Source organism: Pseudonaja textilis, chromosome 3 (genome assembly GCF_049901715.1).
Source record: "Pseudonaja textilis isolate UNSWEBS1 chromosome 3, rPseTex1.2, whole genome shotgun sequence".
Taxonomy (NCBI): domain Eukaryota; kingdom Metazoa; phylum Chordata; class Lepidosauria; order Squamata; family Elapidae; genus Pseudonaja; species Pseudonaja textilis.
This window is the reverse complement of record NC_141992.1, coordinates 96367337-96387759: the sequence shown is the minus strand read 5'-3', so window position 1 is coordinate 96387759 and position 20423 is coordinate 96367337. Positions and strand designations below refer to the sequence as shown.

Here is a 20423-nt window from a genome sequence, read left to right as displayed (position 1 = left end):
GAACAGATCCAGTGCCAGGCCAAAGATAAAGTAATTTCCTATGGTATGAGTTGTAAGTCAGCAGAGCTATAAGGGAGTTCTTTGAATAGAAGCTGAACAGAATAGAACCTGTCAGAGATGCTGTAACGGATCCTGCAGCAAAGTGAATGAGCATCCTTTCAACTCTGATAGTATGAGCATTCTCAGAAAGTAGTGGTTGTGATTGAGTATGCACGAAAAAATGCACAGAACTTTCCTTTACAAGAACACGAAATTAATCAAGATTGATTTATTTTATTGGATTTAAAGGGTGTCCAATTCCCTGTTGGCTTTAGGTGGCTTAAAGTAAAAACTAAAAAGAGAAATGAGACATGCATGAAAACATGCCCAACACCAGAACAAGAAAACCAACAGATCTTAACAGCCACCCAAACACCAGGCCAATCATATATTTGTTCCATTTTGTTGAATAGGATATCGTTTGCACCCAGAGAAATTAAGTGAGAAGAGGAGACTAGCATCTGTTAAATTATACAGACTCAGACCATGGTAGCATTCATTGTTACTATATTCCCTAGCAAACTGTTGCAGTGTATCTTCATTGAATTATAGCCACCTCCCAAGGCAGTGCCTATTTAGTTTCATGGGCATTCACTTAAAGTATTTGCTATTACTTTTATAAGCATCTAGAAATGTTGCTCATCAATCACAATTGATGCAGAAGATTTAATTAACTCTGACATATCCCCATAACTACTAATTTTCTAACATACCTCTGGAGAAGTGTGTGATCCCTAAAAGTCAACTCTGAGAACATTCTGCAGGGGGCACAGCTTCACAAAACAGTCTTTTCAGCAGTTCCAAGAAGTCTCCACACCCTTTTACTCTACTCGGGTGACCCTGAGGATGCAAACAAGCCTCCAAGTAGCCTCAACTACTCTCTAAAAGAATGCAAATGATCAGCTGTCTGCAAGGAGTATAAATCAGTCCATTCCCCACCATCCCCACAGAACTGAAGAAGCTGCTTGGATGAGAAGGAAAACATCTTCAAAGAAAAACAAGACAGTCCAGTTGCCTCTTGAAAAAGCACCTTCAGGACTGGATGACTGAGAATCTCCATAGACACTTGGTGACTTGATGGCACTTCAATCAGAGGTGGAATTCTGCAGGTTCTGACCAGTTCTGGGGAACTGGTAGTGAAAATTTTGAGTAGTTCGGAGAACTGGCAAATACCACCTCTGACTAGAGATTTTACAGTATCCTTCCCCTGCTATGCCCACCAAACCACAATAACCACAGAACCGGTAGTAAAAAAAATTGAATCCCACCACTGACGACAATGGATCAGTCTTCCATAAAAACGAAACTTGTTCATTGATGCATATTTTTCTAATTTGGCAAGGTTCTCTGCTTTCAAAATGTTTAAAGAGAGCACTTTGCTATGAAAATGTTTATAGAATCAATGAACAAGAAAATTCTGGTGAAGATTTAAATGCACTTGAAATGAGTCTACTGCAGATTTGAAAGATGATATCCTCTTCGAGGAGAAATTTCTATAAGGGCTCCAATATATAGCTCAGTGGTGGTTAACCTTTTCGTCACCGAGAAACGGGAGCAAGCATGCCGGCCACCTGGTCTTTCGGTTTCTAACGCATATGTGCATGTATGCCAGAGAGCTGCTCTTCCGATTTCCGATGCTCCCACACATGCGAAGATCAGCTGGTCGGCATGCATGCACGTGCTGAAACCCAGAAGAGCAACAGACGATAGCTGGAGTGCCCAAAGAGATGGCTCTATGTGCTACTTCCAGCACGCATGCCATAGGTTCACCATCATGGATATAGCTGAATTAAACCAATAATTATATCTGGGCTTGGGCAACATTAATAGTATTCTATACCCTTGAAGGAGTTATTTACCAACATGAGGATTTTATGTTGCCACCTAAAACAATCACCATGCTGCTTTTATATACATGCAAGCTTCTATGCTAAGCAGAGGTGGTATTCAGCAGGTTCTGACCAGTTCTGGAGAACCGGTAGCAGAAATTTTAAGTAGTTTGGAGAACCAGCAAATACCACCTCTGACTGGTCCCGTCCTCATCTATTCTCTGCCTCCCGAGTCCCAGCTGATTGGTTGAGTCTTTTTTGTTGCCCTGCACAGGAGAACAGAGCTGGAAAGCAGGTTAGTGGGGTGGGGAGGGAATGGGATTTTGCAGTAACCTTCCCCTGCCACGCCCACAGAACTGGTAGTAAAAAAATTTTGAATCCCACCACTGATGCTAAGCCTGTATCCTCAGTTTTCATTATAATTTAAGCTACCTCTATGGTTCCTATTCCCCAACCTGCAGTCATGTATGGAGCAATTACTTCATGAACCTGTGAAATAATATTTGACCTCTTAAGGCTTTACTGTTATTCATGTATGGTGTCTCAAGTATTGCTAAAACAAATGAATTCACTTCCGGTAGATTCCCACTTTAAAGAGTATTATCAATAGGCTTCTATGATGACCTCTTAGTCTATAATCTATCTGTTCATTACCCCAAGGGCAAGTTCTATAGGCTTTTTCTCATTTTTATGTGATTTCCACGAACACATTACACAAGTCCCATTCGGAAAGCCTATAAACGCTGTTCCACTATTCCGCCGTTCCTTGCAATTTTACGTCCTCCCACTGGAGGCGCTTTCCTCAGCGCTCTCCCGCAGAGACATTCTTCGAAACTAGGCCGTTAGTCGTGCAGTCCTGCGCAAGCGTAAAGCCGCCGCCATCTTGAGGATGTGCTGAGAACGGGAGTCTGTGAGAGGGGCTGAGGGGAGCGAACAACCTTCCGCGCCTTCCTCGAGACAAAGTTTTCCGCATCAAACCAGACCAGGTTGTGTCTATTTAGCAAAAAAAAAAAATCTATGTATTTTTGCGCAATGGGGCCGTGGGTTTCCGGATATAAACGGCATGAAATTTGGGGAAGGAGTGCGCAGACTCGACAAGCGAGAGCAGAATCCGCATGAGCGGAGGGAAGAGAGAAAAAGGCTAACGGCGAAGAGCATGCGCAGTAGAGCTGCTTGGTAGGGAAACGCAGCCCTTTTTCCACGGAGGTGGGGATAATAGCAGCTGCCACTCTTCAGATGCGTTAGCCAAAACTTGCCTTGAATGTGGTGGTGTAATACCGTTTTGGGTTCAGCATCTCTGAAACTGGGTGGGAAGAGGTCAATTAATCCATTTGAGGTTTAACAAACCTCGCTTGCTGCGTTAAAAGAAAAACAAGCCTCATTTCACTACAAGGTGCGCGTCTCTGTTCGATTGAGCACAAGGTTTGAGTTAAGCAAATAGCGGGAATATAGAGGGGTTGTGTTTTTTTTAATCGAATATGAAAATATTGTTTTCCTGAGATTACAGGGACCCTCTCCTAGTATCTGAAATAGCAGCTAACAAAATGGGCTTGGTAATGTGGGTGGGTAAGGCTTTTTTATTGCTCCATTTCAAAAAAAATTCTGATATAAAAGGGAGCTATAAGGTTGTAAAGATATTTGTTGGCTCTGTTGGTAACAGGAAATATATATTATTAATAAATAATACATATAAGAACCAAAATGCTATGATTTCCTATATTTACTTTTACTTGGAATTGAATGTGTATGCATGTGAGAATAAAAACTAATTATTTTCAAGTACAACAACTGGATTTGTCACGTGACCAGTTATTATTGTTTATTCCATTTGTGAGAAGGCTTGTCTCCGTACAAATACATTGGCAATCTAATGCTTTGTGCTTTTATTCCATAGATTCTGTCTACCTCAGGCTGCTTCTGCCATGGGGGATGTGAAGAACTTCCTATATGCTTGGTGTGGCAAGCGAAAAATCACCATTGCTTATGAGATCCGTGCTGTGGGCAACAAGAACAGGCAGAAATTTGTGTGTGAGGTATTTAATGACTCCCCATTTATCTAAATTTTCTAAATTTGTATTGCATAGAGAGCTACAATATATGCCTTAGCCAGAAATAAAGATTTATAAATGAAGTGTTATATTTAGATACAATGGAATCCAGGTTAAACCCTTGTTTGATTCCTGTATTTCAGGGAGACTTAAGCATGCGTTTAGCCTTCTTAGTTAAATTAATGCTAAAAATTATTTGCCTACATAAATTATGCCCCTATTACTTAATTCAGATCCTATTGCTCCGTAAGGTGGCTTGCAAAATGAAACAAAGCTCGAAAGAAAGCAGAGGTAGAGACTTGGATCATAATGGAAAACAATCAGAACCTGTATTGATCATTTGACTAATCCAAATAATTGATCATAGAGTGAATTGGGCAAGCATGGAAGCATTGCTGGATAAGAGCAACACATTTTGCTACTACTCTCATTTGAATTATACTTTTCATGTCAAATAAACCATGGCAGCTGCAAATACAAATCCTGCTGTAGGATTTGCTATTTGACCAGGGTCGTTTTAAGAAGACTTGTACAGCTATGTTAATTGTATCTTGTTCTGAACTTTATACAGGAAGCATGTATGTTGCTGAAGTTATTTAGTAATATATGTATGTATATAATAGGTTCGTGTGACAGGTTTCAACTATATTGGTATGGGCAATTCCACCAACAAGAAAGATGCTCAGACCAATGCTGCAAGAGACTTCCTTAATTATCTTGTTCGAGTGAATGAAATCAAAAGTGAAGAAATTCCAGCTTTTGGAGTAAGTGATACTACCACCTGCGGAATGTATATTATATTTTATAGTGCATGGTGCTTATCTGTTGTTGGTTTTTTTGCACGCTATTTTGCTGTCTGGGGAAGAGAGACAGTATAAAGTAGTATTTTTAGTTATATTGTAACAGTGCTTGAAACCTTTTTTTCAAAAAGTGTTTTAAGAGGAACCATATTTGGAAGTCACATTTTTTTCTTTGCATCTGTATATAGAATTTGCTTTATATCCTTCATTTCAGATGCTGAATATTTTGATTTATAACAATTTATTTTGAAAAGGGAAAGGGAAGACACCACTGGGAGGGAGACAGACATTTATTCAGAAATATTTTTGTCTAGAGTTCTATGGAATGTATTCTTTATATATGCATTCAGGATTAGATGCTGAGATTTCACGAAGCACATTTTAAACATTTAAACTTTTTTTTAATTATTCAAGTTAAAGGGTACATTCTTTCTTGGCGGGGGGACAACAGATTGTAACACAGTCATGCAGAGAAATGCAGTTGTACATGCACCTTTGTTTTGTAGCAGTAAACCTGATGTATATAGTAATTCTACTTGAGGGTGCATCTGACTTAAAAATATACTTACAGATTGCAATTTTACAGAGTTTTTGATCATGCTTAGGCAGGAGCGGTGGGTACTTCTACTGAGGGTGCCTTCGGAGCAGATGCTGGAGACGGACTTGATGCTCCTTTGGGTGGGCCAGTTCCTCCCCATTTGGCGCTCAAATCAGAAACAGGTAAGTCATTCAACCTCTGCGTGCTCAATACGTTGTATATTACCAAACAAATTAAAACTGCTTATTAGGCAATGGAAGTTCAGTCCGATCCAACAATGTTCCAACATAATTGACTGACATATTTGCTTTTTTATACTTAATCTAGATTCACCTCAAGAGTTGTTGACAAAATATTTTTCTGTATTTGTAAAACTTGTGTTTTCCTTAATAAAAACTTGTTTCATGTAGATTCAAATGTCAAATATTCTGCATTTTTTTTGTTTTTGTTTTTATTACATTTATTCGCCATCCATCTCACTGTTACAACTCTGAGCATCTTATAATACATAAAACTATAGTATAAAAGATTAAAACAGTGAGACAAATAGATTAAAATTAACAAGAACTGTTGATGGTTTTAGTTTAATTTTGTATGATATTTCTATGGTTTATTTTATTTTTAAGTTTTTTATATCCTACTTTACAGCTCTCCAAATATCAGGAAGTATGGTAAACAAAATTTATAGAAAACGCCAAAATAATTCTTTTTCTCTTCATGTTTTTCCTAATCTAAATTCCTGAAAAATGTGTTCTTGGAATTAGAAAAAAGTTGGAAATTATAATCAGAAAAAAAATCAAAACATCTATTTACATTTTGCATTTATTCTTTTACACTTAAAGCAAGTAATTTCAAAACTTAGAGTTGGCCAATTTTAAATGCATTGGAAATTGAGGGGATGAATCCTCTTTTTCCTTTCCCCAGACCCAAGCTACAATTCCTGTTTCTTTATTAGGAGTCATAAATAAATGAACAAAGATTTTCTAGTTGACGCTGTCCTCGCATCTGTTGAATTTGATGTAATAATCATAAATTATAATAAATCTTGAAAGCTGCTCAGAAAAGGAGTGTCTATTACTCTGTTTACTAATAACAGTGCTATATTGTCACAGTTTCAAATGAAGCTTTTTCTGGCAGGACAAAGACAGGATTTGTGAGGTTCAGACATTTATATTAAAACTATCTGCATCACAGATGTTAATGCTCTGAATAACCATGTTTTTTTCCCCTCCCATTGCTAGGTGCTGCTGCCAATTCTACTGAAACAGCATTCGGAAATTCTAGCTATGGTGGAGCTCAGTGGGACCGTGGAGCTAACTTGAACGATTATTATTCCCGGAAGGAAGAACAGGAAGTCCAGGCTGTAAGGTTTTTTTCTTGAAGACTTATTAACCAAGCTCAGTTTTCATTATAAAGATTTTGTTTGTCAACAGAGCTATGATTTTCTTGTTTAAGTAAAACAAGATAGTGATGCAAGACTAACATACTTTAGCATGGATATAATTCTATAATAGTTATAATGCTATATATAATCATGCTAACATTTTGACAATTTTACTTTGATTAACTGATAGTACAAATAAAGTTGAGTTATTTTGCTAACTAAATACATAGTAATGTGTCTGAATTACAGTACAATAACGCTGTACATTCTAGGAAATTAGATTTCAAGGGTTCCTATTGCTATCTGTTCAGAGTTCTCCAGGTAAGAACATAACTTTTTGGAGCATTAAATCTTACGTTTTCCGGGAGTAGTCCACTTGGTTATCAGAGAATATAATTCAGTGTTAAAATATATTTTTACAGTAGCATGTAAACAAATTAAGAATAGTGTTTGTGGCAATTAAAAGTCAATTGTTTCTTGCTACTAGACCTTGGAGTCAGAAGAAATTGATTTAAATGCTGGCCTTCATGGAAATTGGACTTTGGAGAATGCTAAAGCCCGTTTGAATCAGTTTTTCCAAAAGGAGAAAATCCAAGGCGAATATAAATATACTCAAGTGGGACCTGATCACAACAGGTTTGGTAGCTTTTTTTCCCCATAAAGCTGATGATGTTATTGAAAAACATTTTATTTGCTAATAGCTGGTTGTATGCTTTTCTTCTATAAATGGAGAGATACCTTAATGGTTTGGCAGAGTAATTAAGCATGGGCTGTTCCATTGAATTTGGAAATAGTTTTTGAACCTTTAGTAGTAAGATTTATAAAATATACTTAGTTTTGTCTCACAATCTATATAATAGTCATACAGTATCTTATTAAATTGGAAAAGCAGAAATTCCTGGGAACAGTGTTTGTTAATGTGATGATGTGTGGAAAAAAAAATCAGTATCATGCCTGTTCTTAAAATCTGAATTACAATTTGAACAAAAACTCAGAATATTGGCAGAATATTACTGGGCTCTTAAAGGAGTAGGGAAGATAAAAAAAATACATGTAGAAAGCCAGTGTATGCACATCAAAATAGTTGGAATTTGCATTTGTTTTACATGCCTGATGTTTATTTTAATCCCATTTGTTTGGAGATGCAGCTACTTTCATGTAATCCCAGAAGAGGTTTATAATGTAAAGTGGCTTGCCAGTCACTTGCAGTATGTTTGACATCTACTTGTTATTGCAAAATTTCTTATAATATTAAAGCTGAAGTATATAAATATATAATTGAGTAAATATATATATTAGGCTGATAAAGAAATAATTCTCTCCCCTCTGTCTCTGCCTTCAGTTGTTTACCTGTTCCTACCTGTCCTTCAAACATCCAAAATTAACTAAGGTGAAGCTATTCACCTTCTGATAACTTCATAAATTAGTCTTGGTTTTGTTGGTATTTCAATCGTATTTTTTTTTCATGAAAACATTTGCTTTTACATGATACATACCTTCTAAAAATGAAATATATAGGTCTGTGAATACTGAACAAGAAAATAGAGCTGTACATAGTTTTGGATTCAATATTCAAAAGGGAAAAGAAATAAGGGGGAAAGCTACCAAGGCTTCTAACGCCTTCCTAGTTGACTCCAACAAATGATAGATGATGCCTGATCTAGTTTGATACGTGAATTCAGAAGTTAGATTCAATTTCTGATTTGAAATACTTCATATCATTTCCCTTTCAGCTTCCATAAAAGATAGTTCTTTGTGCAGTTGTTGTATACTATTAGGGTTACCATATTTAATAATAGTAGTGTTGCTTTATGTTTATCATCATTCTGACATTCAGAAGTGAAATAGCTGAGACTTTTCCCATTCTGACAGTTTGCCCAGAAAAATGCTCTTCCTTTATTTCTTCATAAAATTACCATTTTAGACTTTCTCCTTTATAGCTCTTGGAGTTCTGCTGTTATGTTATTTTTTTCCAAGTACAAGTTTTATTTAATACTTGGTGAAGATGGAGGCATGGATGACAGTATGTTTCTCGGTCTGTTTGCTGTTTTCCCAAGAGCATTCCAGGGTGTAGAATTTGTTCCTCCCAGGAAGGCTTAGATGGATTTCTTACATCTCTAAGAAGAAAATTGTGTTAAAAACATCTAAATAAATAAACACACTATGGGGTACCCAGTTTTTTAGGCATAAATTGGCATAGCTTTAAAAAGAATAATACTGTCAGTTATAACAAACCTCTGTAATTTTGTCTGGGATATAAAAGCTCTTAGAAGACAAATTCCCATGGAATTGTAATGTTTAATGTATCCTGCTAAATACTGTGTCCCTTTTTCCCAATTTTCTTTTTAAAGTAATGATGTGAGGTTTTTAAAATAACCAAACAAATTTTTTCAAAACATTCTTTCAATGTCTTTCCTAGTAACTGACAGTAGTTGAAATGGGTTCATTAGTTATGGGGGAAGGGGGAGTGAAGGAGGTGGTACATTAATATGGTATATTTATACAAATAAATTTTTTAATTTGGAAATTAGTAATATTAGAATATTAATATTTCAATACATTTAAATATTGATATAAGAATTCAATAGCATTGGACCTTTTCAGCTTCAGAACTTATATCGAAGCTACAAAATTGGTACATATGTTTAGGATTAAATACTACTAAACACACCCAAACTTTATTTTGTTGCTTTTGGATCTAGATTCAATACAACCTTCTTAAGCCTTGGGCTCTTATGCTTCTTTTCATCTTTTCTGTTCTTTCAGGTGCCATACATGAGATTGTAAGACTCTATTTCCCAATTAACTAGAATTCTCTGTTATTCCCAGAATCAAAGTCTGTTTACCTTAAATTGATGGCTTTGTGATTCTAACAAACAAACAAAAATAATTCTTCAGTCCTATTTTTTTCCATTAATCACAATTCAAACTGACAGAAATTTACATTAATGAATAACTGGTTAATTGAAAACTGGTAGTTAGTACTTTGAATTTCTTCCTATATGCATGCGAAGGAGGGAAGGGCCTATATGCTCAAGGCTTCCAGTAGGTTGGTTGTGCAATAATTTTTAAAATTTGATTAGTATTGTATTAATTACTAACTTATTAATTAGTTTATTTCATGAAATGGGAAATGTTTTGTAGAAATACAATCATGGAGATTTTCCTGTCCACATACAGGTGAAACTCGAAAAATTAGAATATCGTGCAAAAGTTCATTTATTTCAGTAATGCAATTTAAAAAGGTGAAACTAATATATGAGATAGACTCATTACATGCAAAGCAAGATAGTTCAAAGCGTGATGTGTCATAATTGAGATGATTATGGCTTACAACTCATGAAAACCCCAAATCCACAATCTCAGAAAATTAGAATATTGTGAAAAGGTTCAATATTCTAGGCTCAAAGTGTCCCACTCTAATCAGCAAATTAAACCATAATACCTGCAAAGAGTTCCTGAGCCTTTAAATGGTCTCTCAGTCTGGTTCAGTAGGAAGCACAATCATGGGAAAGACTGCTGACCTGACAGTTGTGCAGAAAACCATCACTGACACCCTCCATAAGGAGGGAAAGCCTCAAAAGGTAATTGCAAAAGAAGTTGAATGTTCCCAAAGTGCTGTATCAAAGCACATGAATAGAAAGTTATGTGGAAGGGAAAAGTGTGGAAGAAAAAGGTGCACAAGCAGCAGGGATGACCGCAGCCTGGAGAGGATTGTCAGGAAAAGGCCATTCAAAAGTGTTGGGGACTTTCCCAAGGAGTGGACTGAGGCTGGAGTCAGTGCATCAAGAGCCACCACACACAGACGGATCCTGGACATGGGCTTCAAATGTCGTATTCCTCTTGTCAAGCCGCTCCTGAACAACAACAACAAATGTCTTCCCTGGGCTGAAGAAAAACAGACCTGGTCTGTTGCTCAGTGGTCCAAAGTCCTCTTTTCTGATGAGAGCAACTTTTGCATCTCATTTGGAAACCAAAGACCCAAATTCTGGAGGAAGAATGGAGAGGCACACTGCAAGATGCTTGAAGTCCAGTGTGAAGTTTCCACAGTCTGTGTTGATTAGGGGAACCATGTCATCTGCCGGTGTTGGTCCACTGTGCTTCATTAAGTCCAGGGTCAACGCAGCCATCTACCAGGAGATTTTGGAACACTTCATGCTTCCTTCCGCAGACGACCTTTATGGGGATGCTGACTTCATTTTCCAGCAGGACTTGGCACCTGCCCACACTGCCAAAAGCACCAAAACCTGGTTCAATGACTGTGGGATTACTGTGCTTGATTGGCCAGCAAACTCACCTGACCTGAACCCCATAGAAAATCTATGGGGCATTGCCAAGAGAAAGATGAGAGACATGAGACTGAACAATGCAGAAGAACTGAAGGCCGCTATTGAAGCATCCTGGTCTTCCATACCACCTCAGCAGTGCCACAGGCTGATAGCTTCCATGCCACACTGCATTGAGGCAGTAATTGCTGCAGAAGGGGCCCAAACCAAGTACTGAGTACATATGCATGCTTATACTTTTCAGAGGTCCGATATTGTTCTATGTACAATCCTTGTTTTATTGATTGCATGTAATATTCTAATTTTCTGAGATTGTGGATTTGGGGTTTTCATGAGCTGTAAGCCATCATCATCACAATTATGACAAATCACAGCTTGAACTATCTTGCTTTGCGTGTATTGAGTCTATCTCATATATTAGTTTCACCTTTTAAATTGCATTACTGAAATAATTGAACTTTTGCACATATTCTAATTTTTCAAGTTTCACCTGTAATGGAACAGAGTAGGTACTTAATTACATAATTATATTGATGAATGTGTAAATCTGACTGGAAGTTACTATTAAGGCATTTTTAAAAAACCTAAACACATTTTCCTGTTGTACAAAATTGATTTTCCATCAGGAAAAGGACTTCAATAGTAGTTCAATGTAAATTCTATGCTGAATGGGTGGCAACTGCGACACCAGAGATTTTTGCTTGTTCACACATGTGCTGCTGCTTAGGCTGTACTAAGCAATCACATGGGACTCTATTGTAAACTGATTTCTGGTGTCGTTGTTCCCCCCCAGGTGGAGGAAATGAATTGAGTGCTGAATTTAAGCCTGGCTGAGAAACATACTGACATCGGTGTCATTAATGAAAGGGTGGCTGTTTGTCCCTGAGAGCCAGTGGTCTTCTGATTCATGAAGCCGCTGTGCCTGAAGGTCAGTTCATTGGTGGTTTAGGAAGGAGCTAAGAATGAACTTAGTATCATCTAGTTTGTTTTTTTGTCTGCAGTGAAATAATTAATATGTTGACATAGTTTTACATATAACTTACTTTTCCTACAGTATAATAGGAATACTTGATGCATTACAATTATTATTTTATCTTTAAAAAAAAATCTGTGGCGATTGTCTCTGCAAGATTTTAAAAAGAGTCATTCTTTACAAAACCTGGCTAAATTGCTATCACTTTCCAGAAGAAATGCTCAGAATGATCAGTCTTGCTCCTGTAATATTGAGTATCTGATCTCAAGTTTCTATAGCACTCCTAGAATGTTTAAAATTAAATGTATTTCCTTATTAAAACCAACAGCCTGTTTGTATGCATGCTTATGTAGCTAGAGATATCTGCTGAGTAAATGCTGAGCAAATGATTTAAAAAGCATACGCTGTAAATACTTGTAGATAAGCTGAGAGTTTTAGGTGCAAAATCTCAGTTCAGTTTATCAGTGGATGGGCTTATGAATGAATATATACAGTAATGCTTTTTAAAAGTATGCATTTGATTAATTGATTGGTTTGATTTGATTTCTATAGCTGTCCATCTCAACAAATGACACTGGGTGGCATAGAATATAAAAACAAATTTAAAATAATTTAAACAATACAAAAATAGATGGCACCAAATAGAACTATAGCCATGGATGCTAATGCAACCAAGAAATGGGGCCTTAACACACTTGGGGCATACAACCAAGTCTTCATGACCTTACAAAAGGCCAGTAAGGTCTGGGTCTTCCTGATCTCTGAAGGGATAATGTTTCAGTGGGCAGGGGCTACGGTACAGAAGGCATGTTGCCTGGTCCCTGACAGCTGGTATTTATTAGCTGATGGGACCCATAACACTCCCAATCTGCCAGATCGACATGTAGAAAGGCCTGGAAGATGACAGTCCCTTAGGTAACCCACCTCCAAGCCATGGAAGGCTTTAAAGGTGATAAGCACTTTGAATTATATCCAGAGGCATACTGGTGTTACATGTGTTGAATATTTGACACAATTTACTATCTTTGCAGCTGCATTCTGCACTATTTGAAGCCTCTGAATGTTTTTCAAGGGCAGCCCTATGTAGAACTCATGCAACAATCCAGGAGAGAGATCACAAGGGCATGAGTATGAGTAAAGACTCCCAATCCAGGAATGGGTGCAACTGGCACACAACTCTAAGCTGTGCAAACGCCTTCTTGGCCATTGTTAACTCCTGATGTTCTCACAGGAGCTGGGAGTACAAGAGGACCCCCCAGATTATGGACCAGGTCCATCCGGGGTAGTGCCACCCAGTCCAGGACTATCTTCATATTCCGTGTATAGTCATGCTAAGCCCATTTGTAGATAAATAAACCCCTTGAATGTTTAATTCACATATATACCATGAAAAACATGCTACCCAAAGATAAGCCATTCGTGAAAATTAAAACATTACAAAAATTTAAAGGGTTGATTCATTTGCAGATGGCTGATTTTTATGGTATTTTGGTTAAACATTTGAGGATTAAATTATCTGTGGATAAATTAATGCATGTTCAAAATAAGCATTTCTTGTTCACTAAAACATTGAGGTAAATTATCACAGTACAAATTTATTTTACCAAATATTCCTAACTCTGATCAGATCCTAAAAATGACTGAAATAATTACATAGGGCTATTTGTTATAATTGTTTTATTGGAGGAAAGTCCCAAGCTTCAGCATATATTCCTTGGATATCTTGTTAGCGATGTATTGCCTTTATAGAAAGAAAGGTATATATAGTATCTAACCAATCTAATCATATATTGGCTCCTCTTAGGCAGAGGCAAGCAAAATTCTAGTCAAGCATTTGTAATGTGATCTGGGTCTTTGGAGACTTTCTAGTTTTTTTAGTCTGCAGAAAGGATCCAATATAACAATTTATTTTGCATGAATTCTTTAATCCTAGTTACATATTCATTTAAGAGCTTCATGGTTCATCTGTTAAACTTTATCATTGCTCCCAAGAAATACAGATTCTAAATTCTTTCAGCAGTATATTAACCCCTAAGGCATGATGGGAATTGTACTTGTTTGGAAAAACTACTCTCTAATGTTGCTTCAGGGTAGAATTATTTTAAAATGTGAATTCTAAATCAATTCTAATTCATCCATTTTTAATATTAATGGGTTTTATCATAACATTTTGTTACACAGCTATGTTGGAAATCCCTTGTTTGGTTCCCCAGAACTAAAGTACTAATGCTGCCTTCTTTGAATGTGTTGCAGGAGCTTCATTGCAGAAATGACTATTTATGTCAAACAGCTGGGCAGAAGTAAGTCCTTACTGAAGTGAACATCATGACATAATATAGCAATCCAATTTAAAAGAATTCTTTTCCATTTAGAGAAATTAGTGAGCCTGAATTGATTCAGTATACTAGAATGCTTCATATTGATTAGGAGTTGGCAAGCAAAGAACTTTCAGACTGTGAAATACCCTTTCCTCGCATCCCCATTACCTGGAGTTGTCGTTATACACAGCTGACAGAATTCCTGTCTATATACCGTACTTTTCGGAGTATAAGACACACTTTTTCCACCCCGAAAGGTGGGTGGAAATGCCTGTGCGTCTTATACAATGAATGTCAGGTTTCCAAGTGATGAAATCCATTTAAAAAGAAAAGAGCAAAGTCCATCTTCTAAAACAATTTCTTTTATTTAGGAAAGCATCAAATTGGCAAAGTCCATGGTAATTCTGGATCTGATACAGCCTGGAATTACCCCACAATCTTAGAAGTTAGAAACAACCCCCAAAAGTCACATTCTCCAATAGAAGTAATTCAACATTGCTTGATGCCATAAATCTGTACTTCAAGGGGCCTTAGCATAGTAGCTCGTGTTCCCATGGGAAGAAGAATCACCTAGCCTAAACAACTCTCTCTATCTCCACTCCTCCCTCCTTAGAAATATGGCAAGCCCGAAACCCTTCCCCCATAACCGCCAAAGAGAAAGTAAGAAAAAGAATATATACTAAGCCTAGCTAAAATGGCTACACATATTTCAATTTCGGGCTTGACAGGCTGCACTCCCTCATTTGAAAAGAAACCCCTGCAACAACATAGAATACATAAAGATTGAAATTAGGTTAAACACATTCATACAATGTGCATTTTAACCTCCTCTGCCACCCGCAGAATTCGCCTTAGGCTTGTGTGGATATTTTTCATGGAATTTTCCCACCAATCTATCAGCATTAACTTTCCAGCTATTTATCCAAGTCACTTGTGAAATTGGATAGCGTTCCCAATAAATCACATTACAAATAAATTTTTAGGCAGTTGTGATTATGGTTGTGTTTTAATTTTTTCATTCTAAAGCAGTTTCTTAAGCTTGGTATTTTCTAGATATGTGGACTTCAAATCCCAAAATATCATGGCCAGCATAGCCATTGATGAGAGCTGAAGTCTACGTACCTGAAAGTTGCCAGAGTTGGAAAACAGATTTCTAAAGCAAAGGAATAAAAAGATGGCCTTTGGTTAATCTTTCTCAGAGGTAGCATTCCTCTATTTCAGGAATCTTTGCTCGTGAGCATGGCTCAAATAAAAAGCTGGCAGCACAATCCTGTGCTCTTTCTTTGGTCAGACAGCTCTATCATTTGAGCATCATTGAGGCTTATTCTGGACAAACCAAGAAGAAGGAAGGTGAATCGGTGAGTTCTGCAGATAATATTCTGTAACTGATTCATTAGTACATATTGCTTGACTTGCTCGTGATCCAATTTGGGAATAATGTAGTCTGGAAAGCAGGATACAAAGAAAAATTCACACAAGTAGCCTTTGGGCAAGGAGAAAGGATGTGCTGTAGACAGATGTTACAGTGCATGGGTGCACCAACTGAAGCTCAGGGGGGGGTACAGGGCAGATTACATGCAGATTGAGGAAGGTGCATACTACAGAATATGGTGGGCGCCATAGAGTATGAGATCAGCTCCTCCGTAACAGGTTCCTTGGGAGAAAAAAGAGCAAGAGCAACTTACTATATAACTTTCCCTGCTGGCTTCCCATTAACTTTGCTTGTGGGAAGCTGGCAGAGAAGAATGTTGCATACAATGATCATGTGACTGCTACTGCTGCGTTGTGAGCTGGATACCCACATAACAGTCACATGACCACAGGGGTGTTCCAACAGGACCAGTCATTTTTAGAGTGCTGCTATAATTTTGAATGGTTGCTGGAAAATGGAGAAATAAGGACTGTCTATATCGTATTTTTGGTGTATAAGACGCACTCTCCCCCCAAAAGTGGATTGAAAAGTCTATGCGTCTTATACCAGGGGTCCCCAACCACTGGGCCACGGACTGGTACCGGTCCGTGGAACATTTCCTACCGGGCCGCCGGTTTGCTGGGCGCCGCCATCTTGTTTGACGAGAAAGTGCTTCCGGGTGAGCTTTTCCAGTTGGAAAGCGGCATTTGGGTCCTGAAGGAATCCTCGCGCCTTAGTTTCATCGAAGAGGGGGGGGAGCTTTGAACGAAACTAAGGCACAAGGATTCTTTCAGCACCCAAGGCAAGGCGAGCCGAGCGACCGTCCCGAAGCGAAGCCCATCGACAAAGGTACAAAGGAGGAGTTGAAGGTGGCGGGGAGAAGCGGGGCACGGCTGGCCGGCCGGTCGCTCAGCTCGTCTTGCCATGCGCGCTGATGCCGGTACCGGGCTGCGGATCATTTTGTGATGCCAGTATCGGGCCGTGGCACAAAAAAGGTTTGGAACCACTGCCTTATACAGTGAATGTTGCCGAAGCCCCGCCCACCTGCCGGCCCCTACCCTTCAGCCTCTGCCTCCCAGCAATTTGCCTCCTTACTGCAAAGAGCCTGGTCAGATTCAGCACAGCCTGACTTAGCACAAGTCAGGAGGCAATCAGCTGTTTCAGGCTACAGGGATCACCATCTGCTGCCTCTGTGCACCCCATTTTTGGCCTCTGCCCACCCCATTTTTGGCCCGTTCTGATCCCTGTCGTCTGGAATGGGCCGAAAATGTGGCAGGTGGAGGCCGAAAATGGGGCATACAGAGGCGGTATCCCTGTACCCTGAAACAGCTGATTGTCGAGAGGCAGATTCAATCACAATCAGCTGCTTGTGCTAAATCAGGCTGTGCTGAAGCTGACCTTGCTGTTTGCTGCAAGGAGGCAAATTGCTGGGAGGCAGAGGATGATTTTTTTTTCTTGTTTTCCTCCTCAAAAGCTAGGTCCATCTTAAACTTTGGAGCATCTTATAGTCTGAAAAATACGGTGTATGATTTCGAAATTTAGAGAGCAAATGTAAAGTTTCCCTTATATAAATAACTATGATATTGCAATGCCATTTTCCTAGGATTATAACAGTATATCAATAGTGGGATGATTAAGCTAAAGAAAGAATAAAATTAAATTAATGCATATAGTGGATAATAAGATATTCCCAAATAGACATCAACCAAGAAGACATTTGGAAAATGAAGTATTAAAATACATTAGAAGTGTTTTCCTGCTATGATGTCCCTTTGTGATACTTAGAAATATGTTTATGTTTCTTGTTTCCATTCTTATTGTTTCTTGTTTAGGTTCTTCATATGTGTGGATTTAAACATGGTCCATAATAGTGGTTTTTTCAAAAACTATGTTGATGGTTTTAGGTGATTGTGTTATGGGCCACAAATATTCCATAACTTTTTCTGTGCAGCTGTTTCAGTGTTAGTAAATTATTCAAGATATTTAATTTCTTTTATTGTCTGAGATTAATTTTATATGATTATTTTGTATATTTATTTTAATTCAATAGGTAGAGCCTTATGATGTCAACCTCACTTCTAATTTGGAAAACCAGTTGAAGAGAATTGTAGATGATATGTGTCTTGAAGTCATTCCACCAGTGAGTATGTGTTCAAGAGAGTGTTGTGTTTCCTTTTCTATAATTTTGTTAATTTAACAGCCATTGTTGTTGTTTTTTACTTGGCAGCCTGAAGATCCCAGTTCACCTGCTCTGCTTAGCATTGGAAAGTTAGCTCACTTTGAACCATCCCAGAAGCAGAATCAATCAGGAGTTGTGCCATGGTCCCCACCTCAGTCAAACTGGAATCCATGGACTAGCAGCAATATTGATGAGGGTCCTCTGGCATATGTAAGTCTTGTTTATCACTATTTTCTATTTTTCCTGTTTATTTATATTCATATAAAAAGCTCATCTTATACTGTACATGCACCATTCTGAAGCATAAATAAAGTGTCCTTAGAAATAGATGAACTATGCATTTAATTATCTTCTGTTTCCAGGCTACACCAGAACAGATAAGCATTGACATAAAGAGCAACCTCTTGTATCAGCTGGAAAATGACCAGGAATTACAGAAAGTAAGTGTGCAGACACTTGAATTTGTAGATTCCTTAAGGGTATGCTATACCTTAAGATAGAGAGCTAAACTTTTAAAATATATATTTGTATATCTTTATCCAGTCTTCAGCATTTCTGAAAAGAAGAGTATATATTTCTATCTATTTGCTTCTAAAAATCTCTTGTTGTCATAACCTTTAATTGGATAAAACAGTGCATCATAGGGCAGCAGTTTTGAACCAAGATACCTCAAATGGACTAAGTTACAAAATGTGTCGAAAATCTGGGACCTATAAATTCCCAAGAGAATGAAATTTGGGGAAGTAGTGGCTGCTTCAGTACTACTGGCTGCTGTTGGGCTGCTGCCATTGCTCCCTCCTTCCCTCAGCAGCACTCACTTACCTGCTGCTGGAAACAGAAGTAAGGAAGATTTCTGATGCCCCCTGCCAGATTTACACAAGGAAAGTCAACTGGGAAGCTGGCAGGAAGTGCAGTCTTTCCTGCTTCCACCCCTATCACCCACAAAAGAAGCAAAAAAAAAAAAGCTGGTTATTTTGTTTCTCTGCTTAGATAAAGAGATATCTCTGAAATGATAACACAAATGGACACAAGTTATCTAGCATTTTATCAGGTTTTCCTAACAATATGTTTATTTTTTACATTAATAAGCTGAAGAGCCTGTTTAAAGCTCCTTTTAAAAACTCAGTTACAGAACTTGAAGGACAGCAGTTTGCTAAAAAGATATACTCAGAATAACTTACAAAAGAATAATTACCATATTTCTTGCACTATAAGACACTCTGGAACATAAGATGCACCTAGGTCTTGGGAAGGAAAACAAGAAAAAAAAATCTGCCTTTGCCTCCATCTAATATTCATCTGGCTAGCATCCTTGTAGCAAACAGCCTGGTCAGCTTCAGCACATTATCGTAGCCCATGGCTTGTCAGGGCTTCACTCTTTTGCACCCACTACTGTTCAACTGAGCTGAGCTGCCGTCGCTGCCAAGGAACACTGCAGCCTTCGCTGCCAAGCAGCTGATAGGTGGTTGGATCGGCCTCTCAGAATACTGCCAATCAGCTGTTCTAGGCAGCAGGGATAGGCGGTGGCAATCCCCACCACGTAGAACAGCTGATCAGCGATATTCCGGGAGGCCAATCCAACCTCTAAGCAGCTGCTTGGCAGCAAAGGCTCCAGCATTCCCCAACGGTGTGACAGGCACCAACTCCTCTCCCCCGGCGCAATATTTGCTCTATAAGATGCACAAGGGGGGGAGGGAGTGCATCTTATAGTGTGAAAAATACAGTACTTAATGGATCAGAGCTAAAGAAGTTTTTTAGATGAGAAGCGAAATACCTTCAAAGAAAAAGCAGAAAGTCCAGTTGTCCCTTGAAAAAGCACTTTGGGGACATTAATGGATCATAATTGCAGAATACTAACTGAACTTTTTCCTGTCTCAGATTCTTCAAGAGAGGGAAACCCTGCCTGTGAAGAACTTTGAGCGAGGAATCCTAGATGCCGTACGTCACAACTCTGTTGTGATCATCCGTGGAGCTACAGGTTGTGGCAAAACCACACAGGTTCCACAGTACATTTTAGATGAATGCATCCACAATGGAAGAGCTGCAGAATGTAATATTGTTGTCACTCAGGTGAAAAATCTATTCAAGCCAATATTTCCAGTTAGCCTACAATTTTACATTGATTTTACATTGATAAAATTTTACAATTTTACATTACTTTTTGAATAGGGGCTTTTTAGATACAAAGCTGAAAAGGTGCTTTGTAGCAGACATGAGTGTGTACATCATGCATAGTGTCCCCTTGTTAAGATGCCATATTTTTTTCTTGAATTCATAGAGTAAACAGACTGAAGTACTACTTTCTATTTTTAATCTGAAGTACTTCATATCCATAGTTTTTTTATATCTCCTAATTAATTTGGGATTAACTATTTATAAAGGCAATACCTCATATTCATATTGTGAATTACTAGTAGGAATGTTTAAGCACCTTAATACACAAATAACTGCAAATATTTAGATTTCCAGCAGGTAATATTTTAATTTCAAATTCTCAGGACATCTATAAAAATCTTGCATGTTTTGTATAACTTTGTTCAGTTCTGTGATTTTTCTTGATGGACTTGTTCTTTTTGATGAGGTGATCTGGGATTCTTACTCAACCTGTGATAACTTTT

The 20423-nt window shown here is 38.1% G+C and overlaps 1 protein-coding gene across 3 annotated transcripts in view; it reads left to right on the top strand.

Annotated features, from left to right (window-relative positions):
* The first annotated feature begins 2728 nt into the window (after positions 1-2728).
* Positions 2729-20423, top strand: part of DHX9 (DExH-box helicase 9) — a 33404-nt gene continuing 15709 nt past the window's right edge. The window contains exons 1-12 of one of the 3 annotated variants that reach the window (XM_026703274.2): positions 2729-2854; positions 3763-3901; positions 4540-4680; positions 5322-5436; positions 6496-6617; positions 7126-7274; positions 14151-14197; positions 15437-15573; positions 17677-17766; positions 17854-18015; positions 18168-18245; positions 19684-19875. In XM_026703274.2, coding sequence (XP_026559059.1) covers positions 3791-3901; positions 4540-4680; positions 5322-5436; positions 6496-6617; positions 7126-7274; positions 14151-14197; positions 15437-15573; positions 17677-17766; positions 17854-18015; positions 18168-18245; positions 19684-19875 — 1344 coding nt within the window. In that variant the 5' untranslated portion in view covers positions 2729-2854; positions 3763-3790. Of the gene's footprint in view, positions 2855-3031; positions 3262-3762; positions 3902-4539; positions 4681-5321; positions 5437-6495; positions 6618-7125; positions 7275-11720; positions 11853-14150; positions 14198-15436; positions 15574-17676; positions 17767-17853; positions 18016-18167; positions 18246-19683; positions 19876-20423 lie in introns of those variants that run through there. The other 2 variants (XM_087930440.1, XM_026703275.2) reach the window with 2 other exon arrangements.